At 38.1% G+C, this 21214-nt stretch overlaps 1 protein-coding gene across 1 annotated transcript; it reads right to left on the bottom strand.

Moving 5' to 3' along the window:
- Positions 1 to 2550: 2550 nt before the first annotated feature.
- On the bottom strand, positions 2551 to 18996 carry OSTC (oligosaccharyltransferase complex non-catalytic subunit). The gene is made up of 4 exons (XM_063108385.1): positions 18815 to 18996; positions 14219 to 14312; positions 9718 to 9915; positions 2551 to 3123 (listed from the first exon to the last, which is right to left on the bottom strand). The coding sequence occupies exons 1-4, from the start codon at positions 18951 to 18953 to the stop codon at positions 3105 to 3107; spliced, it is 450 nt and encodes a 149-aa protein (XP_062964455.1). The 5' UTR covers positions 18954 to 18996; the 3' UTR covers positions 2551 to 3104.
- Between the last annotated feature and the right edge of the window lie 2218 nt (positions 18997 to 21214).

Genomic DNA, 21214 nt, shown 5'->3' with positions numbered 1-21214 from the left:
AGAATCCTAACAGTACCAGATCCCCAAATCTAATATTACCAGCAACATCCCTGTCTTTAGTATCATGAGATACTCCAGAATCCCAATATTATCCTCTTTTCTTAAGATAGCTTGATTTTCTCTCCCTTGCAATTAAGTCACAGTACATAATAAGAAAACTGAGTAAAAGATTTTGCTAAAAGTGTATTAGTACCTGAAATTTTTAAGCAGATTGGTAGCCTATTGTTCCAACGACAAATTACAGCATTCCCTCATCCCAAATCTATGTTTAAGTGTTACTCCTACAGCAAGAATTTGCCTGTTTGTGTATACTTACTAGACTGTAAATTCCACCTGGACGAGGTTTGTAACCCAGAATCTGGCATGTCTTCTTTTGAATAAATAAATGTATACTTCTTATTACTATGTTCAAAGACTGATCTTACACGCTAGAAAATAGCACCATAATGGAAACAACTGCTCTGCTATTTTGAAAACCTGGATTACATTTCAAGCAAAACAGAAAAATAACTTTTTTCTTCCAACGTTACCCTTCAGGAATGTACCATTTACTGAGTACCTAAGTTACTTCACACTTTGCAATTCAAATAAATGTTAACAACAATCACAGTACAATCTTTCTAAGCAAAAGATATAGGATTTCCTCACTTTAATTCTATAACTAGGATGTTATCTTTATAAACCTGTGGCTAATGGAGACGTGCTGCTCAGATCTTCCTTGAAGAAAGGATTCAATACTCGGCTTAAAAAATGTAGCTACCTAAGGCTGGCCCGTGGCTCACTTGGGAGAGTGTGGTGCTGACAACACCAAGTCAAGGGTTAAGATCCCCTTACCGGTCATCCTTTAAAAAAAAAAAAGTGTGGCTACCTGATAGCCTCTAGTTGTTGGCTTTGTCAGGGTTCACCTCAGCTTCCTAACCAAGACTATGCTAACCTCAAGATGGCCCCCAGCCAATGATCTGACAATGCAGTGGTACAATGGTCTAGCCACTTCTGCCCAACATGCTACTTTGACAAGTAGTCTTTGCTCTGGAGCTCCCTACTGAGCGGACGGCAGCTTTGTCAGTTCTGCATCATTGGGTGCTGGCTTCCCCTATCTTTGCATACTTCCCTTTCCTTTCACTGGAGTTATACTCCACTAAACCATATTGCACTTCTACGTACACTTTACCATCTGCTCCCTGGAGAATCCTATCTGTGACAAAATCAAAGACTAGTTTGTTTCCAATCTAGTCTATTAATTTACTCTATCTTTCACTTGTTTAACTTCTATTTATGTTAATAATGCTTAGCAGGCTTTCCCTTGGGCTGTGACATTTTGGTTTTATGTTCCCCAAAACATTTGAAGCCTACTACAGGCACGATTTTGTTTCTTCATATAAATACTGCACTTTTAGCACCAAGACATTTTATATATTCATTTAGAGTATTTTATATTATTGATTATATATTTTAAACTATTAAATATTGATTTAAATATATTTCACTATATTTGGTGAAGTTTCTTATCAAAAATAAAAGCCTTAAGAGCTTTGAAATAAAAAAGACACCAAACCTTAATAGCACCATCTGGTGGTATTTAACAGGAACTGCTCACCACTCAATTTAACGAAAAGCAGACCTTTTGAAGCCATATCACCTTTGCGTTATCTTCTTAGTTTAAGCAAGGTTTTAAAATACAGCCAAATAACAAAAAATGTAATTAATATTGAATCAATCCATTAAAGTTGATGAGAACATGCAGGTATTGTTTTCCTTTCTTGGGGTTTTAGAGTATAGCAATTCCTTTTCTCCACACTTCCCCTCACTCTCTATAGTACAGACTATTCACTTGCCTTGCTTTATTTCTCTTTGTTGCACTTACCAGTGTCTGACAGTTTATAAGCATTTTTAATCTACTGGTTATTTGACTTCCCTACAGAGTGTAAGCTCTATGAGGGCAGAGCCTTCATGTGTCTTATTCACCACCACATCCTTAGTGCTGCCTAGCATAAAAGGGCACTAAAAACTTTTTGAATAAATGAATTAATAAATCTTTTTTTCTTTTAGAGAAAAAAAATCCCAACTCACCTGAGAGAAAATTTTATTGTAAACTTAAAGATCTTAGGAAAAAAAAGAATTGACAAACTTGCCAACCACCAAAAAAACAAAAACAAACAAAAAAATGAATGAATTGAGCCATTAGAGAAGTGAAGCCCAAAACCAGACAGACAGAACTGAAAGGCCTGGCTAGAAGAAATTATGGGAGGACCAGACTGGTCTAGAGATGCTTTACATAGGCTCAAAATGTGTCAACTACTGACAATGAATGCCTGAAGGAAAATTTCACCTAGCACAATCACATTTTCAACAACTCTGACATAAATATGCAATCCATGCTTGAGTATTTACAGGGATATGGAGTGGCTAACTCAAGAAGTATCCCTCCAACCATACTTTGAGACCCTAAGGTACCAAAAGTAGCTGAAGAAAGTCACAAAATGGGCCTGAATGATTTATAGACCAAAAGGTTAATATTGTTAATGAATTAAAAAACAAATATAAAAGGTCTTAATTAGAAAAATTATTTATTCCTGCTCCTTTCATACCTTTTATTGTTCAGGGTACAGTCTTACATACATATCTGAAATAATGTACTATCATACACACTGTTAAAGACAAAGCACCATAAGTAAAGCCGATCAGCTGTCCAAAGTTCTGTTTATGGGATCTTGCTTGCAGATTTTACATTAATTTCTGAAAACCAGAAATATCATCTCCAAAAAATGTAAAGGGGGTTGTAAAAAATAAATCATTTTATTCAATAGTTGTAGAAATGGAGTTTTTCATTTAAGAAATGAAAAACTAAGAAGAAAATGCCACTTAACATCGTTGGTATGCCAGTATAGGTCAGCAGGAAAAAATACTGTGATAAACTTGTGCCTTTGAGACCAAGAAGAAATTCTAGTTCCAAGCTTTGATATGCTTCCTGTGTTTTCACTAGATATTTCTTACTGCTGCTCTTCATTCTCTCCCACATTTCATATTAGAGGATTGGTATAGCCTTTAAAACTTCATTAACGGGAGCAAATCCAGTATTCATTGATTTCTTCTCTAAAGGCACTCTAACCCATCAGATAGCCCCTGTAGAAATAAAATAAGCACAAAAAGAAAAAAGGAAGCAACGTTTCAAAGTGCCCAAACAAATTTTATGACAAATCAAATGATAATCCAAAATATAATTGCGTGACTCCTCATTATGGTTCTTATTTCAAATCTTGCCCCCCTTGCTCCAATAAATAAATACATTACTAGGCCTCAGTCAGAAAACTTTCCCCCTCAAAGTGTAAAGTTACAAAGCAATATACTAAACAATACAGAATAAGAAAAAAGAAAAGAAAAAAAAATGTTATGTAAAAGTTAAAATAATTCAGTCAGAATCTATCTTCTTTGGACTCTGAGAATTGCAACAAAAATAAAGCCTTTTTATGGAAAGAAACTGATTTGGATTTCTAAAATCCCTACTACCAGAGGAGAAGATGGGATAATCATAATATATTCTTGCCTGGGAGGTGAGCCTTTGAGCCCTCAAGAAACAGTGTGTGGAAGTATCTGCCTTTGCCCCTCTGTTCCTTTAGGAAATGTCCAGACAGCAGTTAGGAGCTTTAGTTGTACCTCTTGATAAGGTCAAACTTCATGTTGATCAAATAGGAGACCCTTTTACTAATGTACAAGTTAGGCCCTGAAATCCCCTTTAAATTAAAACATTAAATTTGGTATTATAAAGTTCCAAACCATTTCTTATCACTTTTTTTTTTTTTTAATGAATAAAAGTTCCAAACCTTTCCTTTTGCAAAAAACCCTTAAAATCTATTATTAATTAAGGACCTGCAGGATCAGGAAAAAGAATAGAAAAATTACGTAAAGCTATCCACATTAAGAAAGGGTTTAATACACCTTGTACTCCCTGATACCGTCAGAACTTCTCTCCTTTTGACCCCGCCTCTACTGCTTACTGGGTAAGCCTGGGCAAACCTCACTCAGTTTCCTTATCTGTAAAATGGAATGACCTCAAAGGGTTTTAAGAATTATATAAGAGAATCTACTCATACAGCACCTGCTACTCATGGTAACAAGCACTTGACAAGTGGTAGCTACTATTATTAGAGTTGCAAGTTTCTTCATCAGTAAAGTAGGGATTAAAATTTACTTTATAACACTGAAGTCTACACTACAGTGTCTGGCACACAACAAACACTCACAAATGAAATTTTCCTCCCTTCCAGCTTCTGCACTCACTTGACTCCCTATGTGACTTAGGTCTATGTCAGCCAAAGCAATTAATCCACCTAGAACTCATATACTCTTTTCCTTCTGGTGTATCAGCCTGCCCAATCCACACTTTGAGTGAGGAGAATTTTCACTTAACAAAACCACCTTTACAACAACTCTAATACAACTCAACACTTCTCAACTTCCCTACACCTAAAGTTGAATAAAAATAAAAAATAAAAAGGCTTTTTGGATATACACACTGACTTTGAAGACCACATATAAATTTGCTACAATAATGCCTGATGCTTCACAAAAAGGATACTTTAAGACCTAAAACTCACTTACACAAAGAAAATCCAAAAAGATTTTAAGCAAGTATCCACTAATTCCTGCAACACACAGTGGAAGCTACTCAACAGCTAGCTTACACTATGAAACAAGGGTACTGAGGACTCTTTAGGGGTAGTTTCCCTTCATTTGTATATACTGATATGTAAATATGCACTCTGCACCTCTATATCTTGACACAGTTTTATATTGTGATATTCTTCCTTGTAACTAGTTTGTGACTTATTCTTATGTACTATAAATCCATGGATTATTGTCCACCTATATTTAGATGTAAAAGAATATTTAAATGGACATATACTTGTTCAAAGGTATCAAACTTATCTATAGTACTACCTTTAGAAAAATTCTGGGATGCTAAGAAATATTATAATGCTATAAAGATATCTTGTTGGAAGAAAGAAAAAAAGAACAATTAAATTATTATACTTCTTGGTAGAAAATAAAAATAAACTTGGTGATACACATTTACTATGGTTTCTCCTGAATTCATTTAGGTCCCTCTCATGGCCCAGAAAATTTCTTGATCTTAATTATTATATTCAGGCCTGTCAGAATTTTATGCAAGTAAAATTATAGATAAATACAATCAAAGTAAATCAAGAACTCAAAAAACAACTATAGACAGGGGAAACTACCATGAAGGATCTTTAACCTTTATTTTAAGTCATTCACTCCTTCAATAATTATTAAGTGCCTTTTGTATATTAAGGCAGGAACAGACTGGAACACAGAAATTTCTCAGAATACTATGATATGCATTATTGCATTTAATCCTTGTAACAATCCTAAAAAAGTGTGTGAAACAAGTATTATTCTCATTTTACAGCTGAAGAGTGTGAGACTGTATGGGCATGTAAGAAGTTTGCTCAAAACCACAAGACCAGAAACCAACAGAACCAGCATTAAAATACAAGTCTCCTTATTCCTGTTCCACTACCTTCTCCAATGGTCCTAGAAATGGAAATCTCACTTTCTTCTTCAGAAACAGTATTGGTTTTTTATTTATTTTTGAAACTGTGGCCACAAACCAACTTGAAACAGAACTTTCAGGACTCTGTTTATCTTTACAATAAAAATATTAACATTGATATCATGCTTGACAGCACATAAAATACCTCATTTATTCTTGACAGTAACTCTCTGAGGTCCATTATTAACTTCACTTAACAAGTTTGGAATCTGAAGCAGTGAAAATTTACAGAATGTGGAACTACCAGAACTAACAAGTGGCAAGCCCAAAACTGAACTCCAAATTCCTCACTTCCTCTACTGTACACTGTCCTCAGCAGTTGTAGAATGTTTTATTTCTTTAGAATTACCTCTCTCATTTGCTAAAAATAAACAGAGGATGCAAGATTTTATCAGTGAAACAACCCAGCTGCCAGAATCTCTATGACCTTAATTTTCTGGGATGTAGCTCCAAATCTGGAAGCACATGAAAAAGATTCTCAAACACCTGAAAGGATGGTTACAAAACCAGGCCATTAAGCTCTCCTTCAGACAGGCCTGATTTAAAAGGCAGTCAAATAGCTAAGTTATCTATTTCCTCAAATCACAGAATAACCAGCAAACTGAAAAGAGGAAGAAGGAACAGGTAAAATTGCAATAGGTATACACTGATAACACTAAGTGACAGTTAACACTGAGAAAATATATGTAGTGCTACTTTTTAGTATAAATGTAAAGTAACCCTAAGTCAAGAAGGTAAAATTATGCTTAATGTTCACACTGTACAGCACATAATACATGTAGGTATCAAATAATAAATACTTGCTAAATACAAATGTGAGTGTTAAGGTGGCAATAAAACATAAACACTTTAGAAAGAGGTATGTCACCAAAGAACAAAATAATGTTTTGGTACTTGTAGGGTTGAATTTCAGTAACATGGAAGAATCACATATATCTATATATCCATATAACATCCCTAAATGATGTTAATTTAAGTATTACTATATTCTTATTTTTTATTTTTCATTTCCCCCTCCCTTTAAGAGAAGTTCTTTTCTGAACTGATCCCATGATCTTAGGATTTACTCTGGACCTCCCTGACTTTTCTCACCAGGCTTAATAAATACTAGTTCAAACTGCTGAAATGGCCATTTTTCCTAGTACTGAGTAAAGCAGGCCCTTTGTCTTCAATTAGTAATAGCATCTATTCAGAGTAATTTTACACAGCTTTATGATAGACTTGCCCAAATACAGGAACCCATCCCTCCACCTCCAACCAAACATCTTGCCTAATTTTAGTCCATAATACCATGATCCAGCAGGCCAAGTTTTATTTATTTATTTTTTAACTTTTTAGATTCTGCTTTTAGGTAAAAACTGTCCTAATAACAGAGGCTAAAGACAGTCTAATAATGACCACTCATTATTTTTCATCAACACCATGCTCTAACCAACTGAGCTAACTGGCCGGCCCTACTCATTATTTTTCAGAAGAACCAAAGTACAAACTTGTACCAAAGTCTTCTCTCCAGTGTCCAAACATCATCTTATTCCTTTGAGCCTGTGTAAGAGTACATCTAAAGCATATCCAACATACACAGATACACACAATTTCACACACATTATCTTGTAAATTATGTTAGAAAATTATTATCTTCACAATAAAAATCACTCCTTTGTAACTTTGTAGTAATAAAAATTTAGGGATTAAAGTTAACTTTTCATTTTAAATGCCGTGCTATGTATGTAAACAGTTAATAAGCAGTCATTAATTTTATTAGCACCCATATTTCTTCAAAAGACATGGCATCAAATAAAACCATGTTTTAATTAGTAAAATTATATCACTAGGGAGACATCAGGTTTTCAAAAAACATAAATCAGAAAATATAGAACCAGTAATGCTGTTTTGGTGCTACTGTTTTCTCCTTCTTAAAGGCACCTTTTGCTAAAGATAAAATCCAAATGTTTATTAAAAAGAATTCCATCCTGAAGGTTATCAAGATGCATCTTACAGCACAGCACAGCCATCCTTTATCTCAAATGCTAGAAACTTATCTCAGTTGGAAAAACCAGTGACTACTAGTGTTTTTTAACACCATTTTTGTTGTTGTTATTCCACTTATTATATATCAAACTGTTCAGATATATGTTAGGACATGATAGGTAATTTATGAGAAAGAAGAAAGGCACACGTGTTCCTTGCTGACGATACTAACTACGACTCTATTGTATATAATATATAGGCCAACAGACCTTGCTCATCATCTCCTTTGGGGCCAGCAAATTTTCCAGAAAAGGCAATTCCAGTGTTTCCCTTTCTTATTTAATACTGTCCATTGTTCTCCCTACTCCATACCCACAGTACCAGGCATTAGGAGCTGTGGATGAGAAATCATCAAAGAGGGAACCATAAACTCCTTCCTCTTAACAATTCAAATCAAATTTAGCTCCATGACAGGTTACAGAAAGTAGCAATTTTCTGTTTAGACCATTGTTCTGCTTTGATGAGATCTAAACATCATCAATAACTGAAAACCAGAGAGTATACCCTATTTCCCTACCCCCAAGCTTGGATTTAGTCAATCTTGCATACTGGCCTATAGAATGGGGAAAGGAAGACAAATATTTACATAAACAATTACAAAAGTAAGAGGGAGGAAATCCAGAGAATTAAACACTTACCAAAGGTTTTTTGTAATCAGAAGATAGATAGCTCTATTTCCTAATAGTCAAATGCCTGAGCTAAAAGATAAAATACATCCTAAGGAGAGGACTAAAACTATAGGAAAAATGAGAACACCAACATCAGGTTAAATGAAAACAAATCTGGTTCTACAGACAAAACAACCTCACTTCTACTGTTTTGCTACATGCCTCCAAAGGTTTCTTCTCTTTTGATTGTTAATTTTCAATAGCCTCTTTATCCTCTCTAGGAGCCTCCTCTTTTCTTGCACTGCTATGGAAAACTTCAGTCTCTTCCATACCAGTGTATCTTACTAGGTTATGGTGACTTATTTCCAACAAGGGCAGAAAAAAGCAGAACAAAAAGAAGAGGCTAAAGTACCTAATACATACATACAATTTAGCCAATGGCCAGAACTGTTTTCTCCACACAAAAATAAGCTCCACTGGCAGAGGAGTCTGAGGAGGCTACATGGTCACACAATATTCAGCTAACAAAGAACACTGTGCTCTCTCTTTCCATTCTGCCAGGGCTAAGACAGGAACATGATGACTGTGGGATAAGCACTTCTGACTCTCAGGGAAGCCTGCCTATTCTACCCCCAGATGTGTTACATACAATGGACAGGTTAAGCTACAGAACAATTTAACTTGTAAAACTCAAACACACTACTAAATCAGAATAGTTGGCACCTGATGTTAAACAGTCCCTAAAAACTAAAATTACTAAGAGCTAATCTTTATGTTATGCTTTCCCAAAGTTCCTGTAGTTACCAGTACAACCATATAGGTTAATCAGAACACATGAAAATGTGATCAGAGTTGTCCACATTTCAAATTAATGATCTCAAATGAAATTATAAAAGTTGACAAAAAAACAATTTATTTTTCTTCTAAAGATATTATAAGCTTTCTGAATCAAAATTATCTGTAAATATTATATGTGTATGTGTGTGTATATATATATGTATACATATATACATACGCATATACACATATATGTATATCTTTTCCCATCTTTTGGGGGGGGGCAATAACTCTCCTTCCCCATCCAAGGCTTAATAGGTTTTCTTCATACCAATATTCAAAGAACAGCAGTAATTAATAACCTGAAAATATTCCCTACTGATTTTATTACTACTACTGAATTCCTATGTTACAAATTAGCCAAAAGGCACTTCGGAGAAACAATAACTATCTCCAGTCAGTTATGTTGATGCTAAATAACTAAATTTTCTCATGACCATGCACAGGGATAACAGGCAAGAAGACAACCTATTGGTTTCAATTTTGTTACTAACTATAGCTATAACCTTAAGCAAGTCACAAATTTCTTTGGTTCTTGGATTTTTCATCTGCTTAATTTAAATGAGGGTTAAATTAAATCTCCTATGATTTTATGTTGTACAGGCACTCATTTCACCAATTTGCAAAATAAGTTAAATGGATGATTACAAAAAGTACTTAATAACTTACGGCAGTTTCATTCTCATGAATACTCTAGCCATGAAAAAACTCAATAAGACACAGATGAATCCAATGAATAATAGAAGAAATCTATTGAGTTTTGGAATATTTGGTGCATTGGATCGGTCCAGGATTATGAAACCTAAACCTCCCATTGTAAACAGGAAGCTGGATGCAAGTCCTTCCATAATATATTGTCCATTTACTCTGAAAAAAAAAAAAAAAGAAAAAAGAAAGAGCACAGTAAAACAATAAATGAAATTTCTGGAAAAATGAAAATTTTTCTCCCTCAGATTGAAATTCCTATTTCTGCTTTGTACCAAAAGATTTTTGTGCTAATTTATTATCCTCACCCTTTAAAACTATTTTATTATACCTCTGAATATTCATCTGTCATTCATTCAAAAAGATGTTTATTGAGAGTCTATTATATATCAAGCACCATTTTAGGTTCTGTGAATACAAAAATGAACAAAACAGACAAAAATCTTTGTCTTCATGAAGATTACATTCAAAAAATGTTTTAAAATCTCAACTAACATAACTGTCTATGTAAAATCAATACTCATTTTAATTATTAGCTAAAAAGGCCAATTATTTTATGATACAAACCTTTTACCCAGAACTTAGTTTAGCTTTTAAAAGTTATGCTATTTAAATTTCTACTATCAGTTTCAAACTAATTTTGAATTGGTTAGAAATGTTTGTTGTAATTTTATGGTAATAATTAATAAACTTATTTCAAAGGGAAATACTTTAAAAGCAAGTGTTCCTAACTAAGGTTCCATGAACTCCACAAGGACTCTAGCAATCCTTATAAAAAATCCTTATTAAAAACCCATATAATTAGAAGATGGCAGAATAAACGGTTCCCAGCGTCACTCTCTCCCACAAATCAACCTAATTTACAACTATAAAAATATAACATCAGCCAAGCCGGGCCAGCTGGAGCTCAGGGGAAGAGAAGGAGAGACCTACAGAGTTCATGGAGGCGGGAGAAACTACGATGAGAGAAAGAAAAAGCTGCTCTGAGCATTTCGGGCTGTGGCTGCTTTAAGGCTCGAGCTGATAAGCACATGGAGCAGGAGCTGGCAGAAGCTGCAGCTGTGCCCTTCAGATAGGGTTCATGTGGACCCACGCAGGAGCGAGGAGGCAGAACAACTGAAAAAAGGGAGCCACTCAGAGGCCAGTTAGTCATTGCAAGGGACCAGCGAAAGGCCCGTCCCATGGGAAGCATTTGCAGCACGGGCGGTGGGGGAGACGGGCCCACCGGGAGAACACTGGGACACAGCAAGGGCAGCCAACCTGCCCTCCAATCAGCACAGGACCAATCAGAGGAGACTCATTGGGAATGCAGAACTGCATGGGGTGCAGGTTGATGGAAAAACTCAGGCCCAGATCATAGATTCTACAGAACACAGATCCATCAGGTCTCTGAAAAGCCAGAAGTACCTATAAGATCAACCATCAAGCCCTGAGCTGCACAAAAAGCCTTCCCTAGGGAAACAGCAGCAAAGTAGCAATTTAGCTCAACCACACAGGCTCAAGTACTGGATCTGACAGGAAGTTCCCCCGTGTTAGAAGCAAAGGACAAAAAATTAGTTCCAGCCCAGGCACACCACCAGCACCTTGAGGCCTGCCTGGGAACCGGAGGCTTGGATCTAGGGACTGGACCCCACTCCCACTTCCAGGCAAACTGCATCAGTGCCTCAGGGTCAGCCTGGGGACCTGAAGCATGGAGAAGGGAACTGGACCTCCCCTCCCACAATCAGGCACACCAGCCAGCACCTTTGGGCCTGCCCAGGGACCTGAGGCAGGGAGCAGGGAACCAGACCTCTCTCCCACAACCAGGCACAACATGCCAGCACCTCGGAGCCCACCCAGGGACCTAGGGCAAGGAGAAGGGGAACAGTCCTCTCTCCCACAACCAGGCACACTGTGCCAGAGCTTCAGGGCCCACCCAGGGACCCGAGGCATGGAGAAGGGGAACAGACCTCTCTCTCTCCCACAACCAGGCACACCACGCCAGCATCCTGGGCCCCACCTAAGGACCCAGGGCATGAAGAAGGGGACTGGACCATTCTCCCACAACCGGGCACACTGAGCCAGCGCTTCAGGGCTCGCCTGGGGAAACAAGGTGTGGAGAAGGGGACTGAACCTCTCTCCCACAACCAGGCACACCAAGCCAGTGCCTCGGGGGCTGCCCACGGTCCTGGGGCATGCAGAAGGGGTCTGGACCTCTCTCCCACAACCAGGCATACCACGCCAGTACCTCGGGGCCCACCCAGGGACCCGAGGCAAGGAGAAGGTGCCTGGACCTCTCTCCCACAACCAGGGACACCGTGCCAGCACCTCGGGGCCCACCCGGCCCAGAGGCATGCAGAAGGGGGCTGGCCCTCTCTCCTACAACCAGGTACACCAAGCCAGTGCCTCAGGTCCCACCCAGTGACCTGAGGTATGGAGCCAGGGACTGGACCCTCCTCCCACACCAGGCACAAAACACCAGCACATCGGGGCCCACCTGGGTACCTGAGGCATGGAGAAGGGGACCAGACCCTCCTCCCACAACAAGATACATGGCGCCAGCACCTTGGGGCCCACCCAGAGACCCGGGGCATGGAGAAGGTGATCAGACTGCCCTGCCTCAACCAGACACTCTGCGCCAGCACCTTGGGGCCCATCCAGGGATGCAGGACATGAAGAAGGGGACTGGACCCCTCTCCCACAACTAGGCACATGGCGCCAGTGCCTTGGGGCCTGCCCAGGGACCAGAGGCATGGAGAAGGGAACCAAACACACCCCACAACCAGGCATGCCACCAGTGCCAAGGAGCATACCAAAAACAGCACCTCCACGTGGGTGGCCCACCACAGCTACCACAATAACCATGGCTGCTGCAAAAGCGGCTAGACACCACAACCACCACGCAGATGGTCCGCCAACCTCTGGAGTGCATTGACACAAGGAGAGTCACCAGCAGAGACAAAGAAAAGAAGAGGATGTCTCTTTCCACAAAACCCATTTCAGAGTGACAGAAGAAGCATCTGCTCTATGATATTATTGGGGGACCCGATCACATCTCTCAGCATTGGACGGATCATCTAGGCAACAAATTAACAGAATAACTATTATTCTTTCAGAAGGAGAGAAGAAATCTAGGGCAATTAGAGGGGGGAGGGGGAGGGAATGGGGGAAGGAGAGAGATTGGACAAGGGGCATAAAGAATAATTACGATTTGGGCCGGCCCCATGGCTCACTCAGGAGAGTGTGGCCCTGGGAGTGCCGAGGCCGTGGGTTCAGATCCTATATAGGGATGGCCGATGCGCTCACTGGCTGAGCGTAGTGCAGACCACACCATGCCAAGGGTTGGGATCCCCATACCGATCAAAAAAAAAAAAAAAGAATAATTACGATTTATAACAATATATATGCTAGTAATATTGATTTAATCATCATATCTCAATGTTCAACCCCAAAAATATGTATAATTGATTTTGATTCAATAAATAAACTAAATTAAAAAAAATAAAAATAAATAAAAACCCATATAATTACATACAAATTTGTATATATATGTGTATATGATTTTTCTAGAGATATAGAGCTTTCATCAACTTCCCAGAGTTCAGGGACCTCAAAAAGCAAATTTCTCTGTTAAAGGCATGATTATACACATAGGGATATGTAAATATAAATTTTTGTTAACTAACTGTTTCACTAAAAATGCAATATATGCACCAGGTTCAAAATTCAAACAGTATAAAAGAGGACACTATAAAAGTTCTCCCTACCGTCAAGATCTCCTGTCATTCAGTTCCCCTCCCCAGAGAATCATAATAAATATTTCCAGGAAATTTCCATGCATATTATATATAGCATTACTATAAATATATAGCTATGTTTAGATAGATATTTATCAAGTGGATTTTAGAAAGAAATATGATAAGCACTGCTCAGGTGAACCAAACCACACTGGAATGGTGTTCATTTCATTGCTGAAATGCAACATGAAAGTCTCAAAAATTACTTTTCTCATTTAATGGTATAGTTCAGGAGTCCACATTTTTTTCTTAAATCTCCATATAGTAAGCATCTTAGGCTTGCAGGCCACATGGTTTGCATCACACTTATTCAGCTCAGCCACTGTAGCTTTGAAAGTGACCATAAATCGTATATAAAGAAATGAGCATGCCTAATTTCAATAAAACTTTATTTACAAAAAAAAGTCCCTGTAGTGTGCTGACCCCCAAGAATAGTCTATAAATGTATTTTAAACTGACACCTTCCTTTAAATTGGTGATACAACAATCATTGTCAAATACTTTATTTCCTAATAAATGAATAAATAATATACTTCTGCTCTTGTCCCACTTCCTGGCATCTCAGAATTCAGCATTTAAAAATAGCTGTTGTCTAAATACAGATGGACCATATAAGCTTAACTCTATTTTTCAATAAGCAGATATGCACCAGTAACCACCACCAAATGATTCAAAAAGGTATCTTTTACCTGTAGGCCAGGAAAGCTACTGGCCTCTGATGTCCATGTTCATCAGTCATAGAGCCAACACTCGGAGGTTCAACAATAACATCATAAATTATTCCTATATAAAAGACAATAGTACAAGTTAGATTCCTCAATTTAAAAAGCAGGATTATAGTTTTTTGTCTCTAAAGGGTAATTTACACTTAAACAAACTGTTTTGATTGTATTATTATAATGAAATGAAGCCCAGCTAATCCTCTAAGTTTCAGATAAACCATTCAGATATTCAACTCAAGGTTTTAGAATGACTTCTAAAACTATATTATCTCTAACAGAGGTACAGCAGTCCCCCTGCCTTACCCTCAATTTAACTTTCCAGGGTTTCAGTTACCCACTGTCAACCACTGTTTGAAAATATTAAACAGAAAATTCCAGAAATAAACAATAAGTTTTAACAATTCATAAGTTTTGTGCACCATCCTGCCTGGGATGTGAATCATCCCTGTGTCCAGCATATCTGCCCATTACTAATTTAGTAGCTATCTTGGTTATCAGATTGACTGTCGTGGTATCACAGTGCTTGTGTTCAAGTCACCCTGATTTTACTTCATAATGGTCCCAGACTGCAATTTGGATATGCCAGAGAGAAGCCATAAAGTACTTCCTTTAAGTGAAAAGGTGAAAATTCTCAACTTAATAATGAAAGAAAAAAATCATATGCTGAGGTTGCTAAGATCCATGATAAAAACAAATATTCTGCTGGATGGTTAGCTCAGTTGTTTAGGGTGTGGTGCTAGTCACACCAAGGTCTATCCCTGTACTGGCCAGCCACCAAAAAAAAAAAAAAAAAAAACAACAGAAAGAACAATGTTCTCCATAAATTGTGAAGAAGGAAAAAAAAATTTGTGCTAGTTTTGCTACTGCACCTCAAACTGCAAAAGTTATCTATAGGGTTCGATACTGAGGTTTCAGGCATCCACTGGGGGTCTTGGAATATATCCCACAGGAATAAGGGGGGGACTACTGTATAAATTACACAAAGGAATAACACCAGGGTCCAGGGTTTGATCCCTTTGTTGGCCAGCCACACAGAAAAATAAATAAATAAAATAAATTCATAAAGGAAATGCATTCAATAACAGTTGCTATTAATACTCAAGAATGACTCCACAGTAAAGGAGAGATTTAATGTTAAAGGCTATATTTTAGCTCATGAAAATATTCCACAGATCTTTGGATTTGTTTCTATAAATCAAGAGGTAACTAGAGAAATTTTCTTGCTTAAATGTAAAACTAGGAGACTTCTTAAATCACACCATCAGGCAGACAGGTAATACTTGAGATTCATGATAATTAATATTAACATCCATCGTTAAGTCATAATGTCATCATGTTAATTAATATGAATGCTCAACAACATTAATGAGTTTTCTCAATCTCTCAGTCAACATCTACTTTTACCTTCTCCACTGTTTTCAAACATCCTCACCTCCAGCTTTTCTTAAGCAAAGCAAGCCTGTGTCTTCGTCACCTGACAAAGCAATCACATAGGAATTGCCTTTTCTCCCCAGCCAAATCTACAAACTCCTGGTACCTGCATACATCCTCATCCCCTCCCTTCCAGCTACATTACCTCAAGTCCCTCCTCCCATCAATGTGGGATCCCTTCTACAATTATCAGGACTCCGTTCTCTCTTGTCTTCTCAGGGACTTCATTTCTTTGGATATCTCTTCACTTTCCTGTATTTTCAAGCTCTCCTTCCCTATATCAACCCTCCCTTGACTTCAGACCCTTCTAACAGCTTATTTTTATGCTTCCTTTCTTTGTTTTTTTTTTTTTTTCTTTTTCTTTTTTTTTTTTTTTTTTGCCTTTTTCGTGACCGGCACTCAGCCAGTGAGTGCACCGGCCCTTCCTATATAGGATCCAAACCTGCGGCAAGAGCGTCGCCGCGCTCTCAGCGCCGCACTCTCCAGAGTGCGCCACGGGCTCGGCACTATGCTTCCTTTCTGAAAGGGAGTCAGGCTTCCTACTGGAAAGAATTAGGCAAACTTCCCCACTACCCTTCATTCTTCAACCCAGTCCAATCTGGCTTCTGCCACCACTGACACTGCTCTTGCTAAGGTTGCCAGTGACCTCCATGTTGCCAAATTCAATGGACACTTTACAGTTCTCATCTTAGGAGGCTTCCCAGCAGCACTCAATCCAGTTTACTAAACGCGTTTTCTTGAAAAACACCCTTCTTAGGGCCTTTGTGACACTCCTCTCCATGTTTTCTTGCTACCTCTCTACTGAGCCTTGTCATAAAACCACTAAATGTTGGAGTTCCTCAGGGCTTGGTCCACTGTTCTCTTCTCTACATTCTCTCAGGAATTGAACTTCCAGGGCTTTCAATTCTATGCACTAAAGACTCTGTTAGCACTGCTCGAATTGGATGCAAGCTCCTTAAGAACAGGGACTTTGTCTATGTTCTTCAATATCTGGTTCATGGTAGCTCAGGAAATATTTAACTGATGAACTCCAACACAGACTCTTTTTTCAGTTCTTAAATTTGCAAATTTGACATATCCAACTAATTATATTCCGAAGTGACCTCTGGTTCACCATCCTGCACAAAAAAACTTTCTTTCTTCAGTCTTTGAAAATGAGACTTCCATCCACTCAGATGTTCAAACTAGAAACCAGTAAGATTCCTTCACACTTTATTCTTCCCCTACACCCAATCAATCCATCAAGACCTACTGAATCTACTTCCAACATATCTTTCATTATATTATCCTCCATCTCCACTGCCATCAACTTAATACAGACTAAGTCAACTACAAAAACCACCTAATTGGTCTCTCAGTCCCACATTTGTCCATACTTTTCCTTCTGCCTAACATACCCTCTTCCCCAACCCTTCAGATTTTGGCTTTATGTGTCATTTCCTTGGGAACCACATTCCAATCTAAATGATGCTCCCTACTCCCACTATTTTCTCATAACCCCTTGTTCTTTTCCTTCATTGCATTTGTGACAATTTATAATAGAAAAAAAATTACATGATATTTTATATGTTCCAACCATAACATTAAAAGCTTCAAGAGGGCAGGGTCCTTATGTTTTGTTCAGTTATCCCCAGTACCTAGTGCCTGGAACTTGATAGGAACTCAATATATATTTGCTGACTATTTCTCAGCAATAAATATTATTTATTTATAAAGGTACACTCACAGTTTTTAGAAGAAACTCCTTTCCAGTGACATAATCAACTTATCATAAATGATACCTCATGTACTTGGTGACTAAAAGGTGTCCTCTCCACTTTCCCCCAATGTCTGGTGCAGAAAACTCCCCCACTTTTTCCTGTTACAACAATCAACAGGAAAAAGTGGCCAGAATGAAAACTGAGGCTTCTAGCAAAGGATCTGGCTCCAAGGGATGTAAGAATAGCAGATGAAGATTCTATTATAAAGAAAGCCACATGCATTTTAAATTTCATTTATTCAATACAGTAGCTATTTACTTGCTGAGCTAATGCTAATGCAATGTTAGCTAGTATTTTATCAACATATTTAAAATGTAATTTACTTAAACGAACATAAGTTAACTGTCACCATTCTAGACTAGAGAGAGGAGTAAACTCAAAAGTACTTTCTAGAACTCTCAGTTTCAGATTCTTCCCTTTTCAGTGCTAACTGTTCTCACAAATCACCTATAAAAATGGCTATTCCCTTAAAAGTAGAACCACTTTTGCTGTCTCTAATCTAGAGAGCTTAATTTTATAATTTCCAAGTTAAGAATACCACTTCCCAAAATCTAAAAGCACAGTAGCAGTCTTAAATAAATCTTGGAACTGTGGCTTCAACGGGTGCTGGCTCTGAAAAGACTGCAGTCGGACTGCCAACTCACCAGTATACAAGGCTACACCCCTTTGGAATTTTCAATTTGAGAAGTGGATAAGATGATAGATAATTCAGAAAGGTTTAATAATAATGCTATTTTTTTATTTTTAAAATTCTCAACTTCTAAGCTCTAAAATATGATACCTTCTGCAAATCTCACCTCCAATCTCAAATATTTACCAAAACCGTGGTTTCGGAAAATTTCATTCATATTTACTGTAGATCAGGCAAAAAGCAATACAACACCCTTAGGTTTGAGCTAACAAAAACCTAAGGACTGTCAAGTCTCTTCCAAGGTTCCAGGGACCGTAGACAAAAGAGAAGTTAAACGTCCCGCACCCTTTCGACCAACCATTGAAGCAGAGTGGACCAAACTAGACTTCCCATAAACTTGCCATACGTTTGTCAAACAACAAGCAATAAAAAGAACCACCTGAAAATATATACATATATATTTAAAAACATATTCGACTCGGATCCTGGGGATAAGAAGCTAAGAGAGGAGAAGCAGAGGGAGAACACGAATTCTCTCTAGATACAGGACAGGGCGTGAGGAAATATAAACCTTCAGGACGTTAACACCTGGGACCCCAGAGCTTCCCTCGACCCTCCAAGACCGCGAGCACAGCGATGCTTCCCCCGGGGTTGAGGGAGTCAGTGGAACAGACGCGCCTCCCTGTGGAGGTCAGCTCTCCGCGCCTCGGCGCCTCTCGGGCCCCACGCAGACCCAGTTACCTCCGGTGATGAGGAAGTAAGACACCACCACCAGAGCGTACACCGTCATGGCCGATGGCATGTGCACCCAGGGCGGCTTCTTCAGCTTCAGGTTGGGACATTCGAGCACTAAGAACGGGACTCGGTACAGACTCTCCATGTTGGTAGCCGCAGGAGTACCTCTCGGCCTCAAACCCCACGCGCCACCCGGAAACAGGCCCGCCCCCGCTACCACCCGCGCGTGCGCGGGGAAGGGACCGGCAAGTCCGCAAAGCTCAGAGGTAGTTTTTATACCCATTAGAAGAAAAAAAGAAACTAAACAAAACGAGTAAATAATAAGAGCAATTACTATGTACAACTTAATTTTGTTATACTAAAATTGAGATAAGGAGCTCAATTTTTTGCCAACGGATAAATAACTGATTTATATGACTTCAAGGACCTGCCGCGCTTTAGACGTGGCCAAGCCAGACACGCGGAGGGAACCGTCCATCTAAGCCCCTCCCACTTGCTGACGCAGGGGATTTGGACGCTGATTGGACGCGAGACACTCCAGGCTCTGAGAATGGGATGAATGGGAACTGTTGAAAAGCCCTGCCTTTTCTATTAGCGGTTTTTTCAAAGGATTGAGAAAGGCGTAGGGTGCTGAGCTTTTACTTCCCGATGTATAGTAGTGGTGATAATAATAATTGTTACTAATAATTGCTTAAAATAGTATGTTATCAATTTTTTACAAAAATATCCAATCCAGATCTATCACAAATGTCAGTAGAACATCTCCATACGGATGCCTTAATGCTGGTATCTTGGCATGACCAAAATACTGTTCTCAATAACCCTTGTCTTCCTCTCGACGTTGCTCCTGCCAATGTCAGTAACCGGTGAAATCACTCAGGCCAAAAATCTGTAGTTACCCTGATTTTTCTCCTTATTAACCTCCTCATCCAAAACATCAACAGGTCTTTTTTGGTTGTACTACCAAAATATCTCTCATTCATCTACTTCTCTCCAACCCACTACTACCAGCCTAGTGTGAGACTTCTCTTGCCTGGGCTACATTTACAATCCAAATGGATGAAAGTATATGACGGAGACAATCTTTGGGAGGGACTACAGCGCCTAGAAGTGTTTTTGGTTTTCTTTTTTATATAATTCCTTAAAATTCTACAAATGTGAATTTCTTTTTGGAGTAAGTTATAAATGACTGATTATATATCCAAAACAGACTGACACATTATTGAACCAATGTTCTTTATTTGTTACTGAGCCATGTTTTTTACAGAATGCCATGAATTAGTTCTGCACTTTTAATTAATGACTCAGTTATTGAGAAATGGCTTTAAGACCATAATAATAAAAATATTTATAAACATTGTAGTATCTAAGTACAGACGAGGCTTGCTGTTCAATAGTGAGTCTCCTCAGAATCTTACTCATCTGTGTATTAAGGGAGGTACATAAATCTTAGTTTATGAAGGGGCCACTAATAATACCAATAATGAAGTGCGTTTACATCAGAACCGCCATTTATAGGCAGGAAATTTTGGGGCGGACTATAAAGTACAATGTTTCTGAAATTCCCATAGTTTTATAAATAAAGAAAACATTGGAACAATTAAAAATATGTTGTCCCAAAAAAAGAAAATAAAAAAAAAGTTGTCTTGAAAAAATAAGGAAAAACATAGAAATTAAAGGTTTTTAAGACTTCCTTTATAACGTCAGGAAGGAAACTAATAATATTAACCACTGCCTTGCAGATACTATGTAAGTGATCTACATTTGTTTTTGTTTAATCTTCATAACAATTCTATTAGGTAAATAATATTATCACCACTTTACATATGACAAAATGATGCCTGGAAGTGAAATAAACTCAAGAAGTATAGTACAGTCTTTGGTTGGATGAGACCTAACAGGCAATTGCTGAAAAAGTAAAACAGATTTAAGATCTTTAAGATGGTACACATTTATATACATATACTTCCTATATATTCTTGGGCCAAATAATTCTATATGCACTGTGGAAAAGAACATAGAAATTATTAATACATACATTTTTAATAAAAATTAATTTAATAAACCCCTGTACCAGCCAGCCAGCAAAAATAATAATACTAATAATAATTTAATAGAGAATAAAACTGCCAAGTCAGAACACATTGCATTCATCTATATATTGAATTATTGCTAAAACTTTATCTGTTTTCCAAAAAGCTTGTTCCAGGAACCAATTCATGATTATTTTTTAATATCTTAAACTTTGAATTTTTTTTTTTTTCTGGCAGCTGGTGGGTACAGGGATCAAACACCAGACCTTGGTGTTACCAGCACCACACCCCGACCAACTGAGCTAACTGGCCAGTCCTTGAAATATTTTATTTATTTATTTATTTGTTTTATTTTGTCGATATACAATGTGGT

The sequence above is a fragment of the Cynocephalus volans genome, chromosome 9 (genome assembly GCF_027409185.1).
Source record: "Cynocephalus volans isolate mCynVol1 chromosome 9, mCynVol1.pri, whole genome shotgun sequence".
Lineage (NCBI taxonomy): Eukaryota > Metazoa > Chordata > Mammalia > Dermoptera > Cynocephalidae > Cynocephalus > Cynocephalus volans.
The sequence above is the reverse complement of the archived record's forward strand: the minus strand, read 5'-3'. Positions and strand labels throughout refer to the sequence as shown.

Excerpts from the sequence above, each read along its gene's own strand:
- OSTC (XM_063108385.1), bottom strand. The coding sequence starts at position 18,953 with ATGGAGAGTCTGTACCGAGTCCCGTTCTTAGTGCTCGAATGTCCCAAC. Across the intron at positions 14,313-18,814 it reads TTACTTCCTCATCACCGGAG|GAATAATTTATGATGTTATT; the intron begins GTAACTGGGTCT and ends TCTTTTATATAG. Across the intron at positions 9,916-14,218 it reads GTAGCTTTCCTGGCCTACAG|AGTAAATGGACAATATATTA; the intron begins GTAAAAGATACC and ends TTTTTTTTTCAG.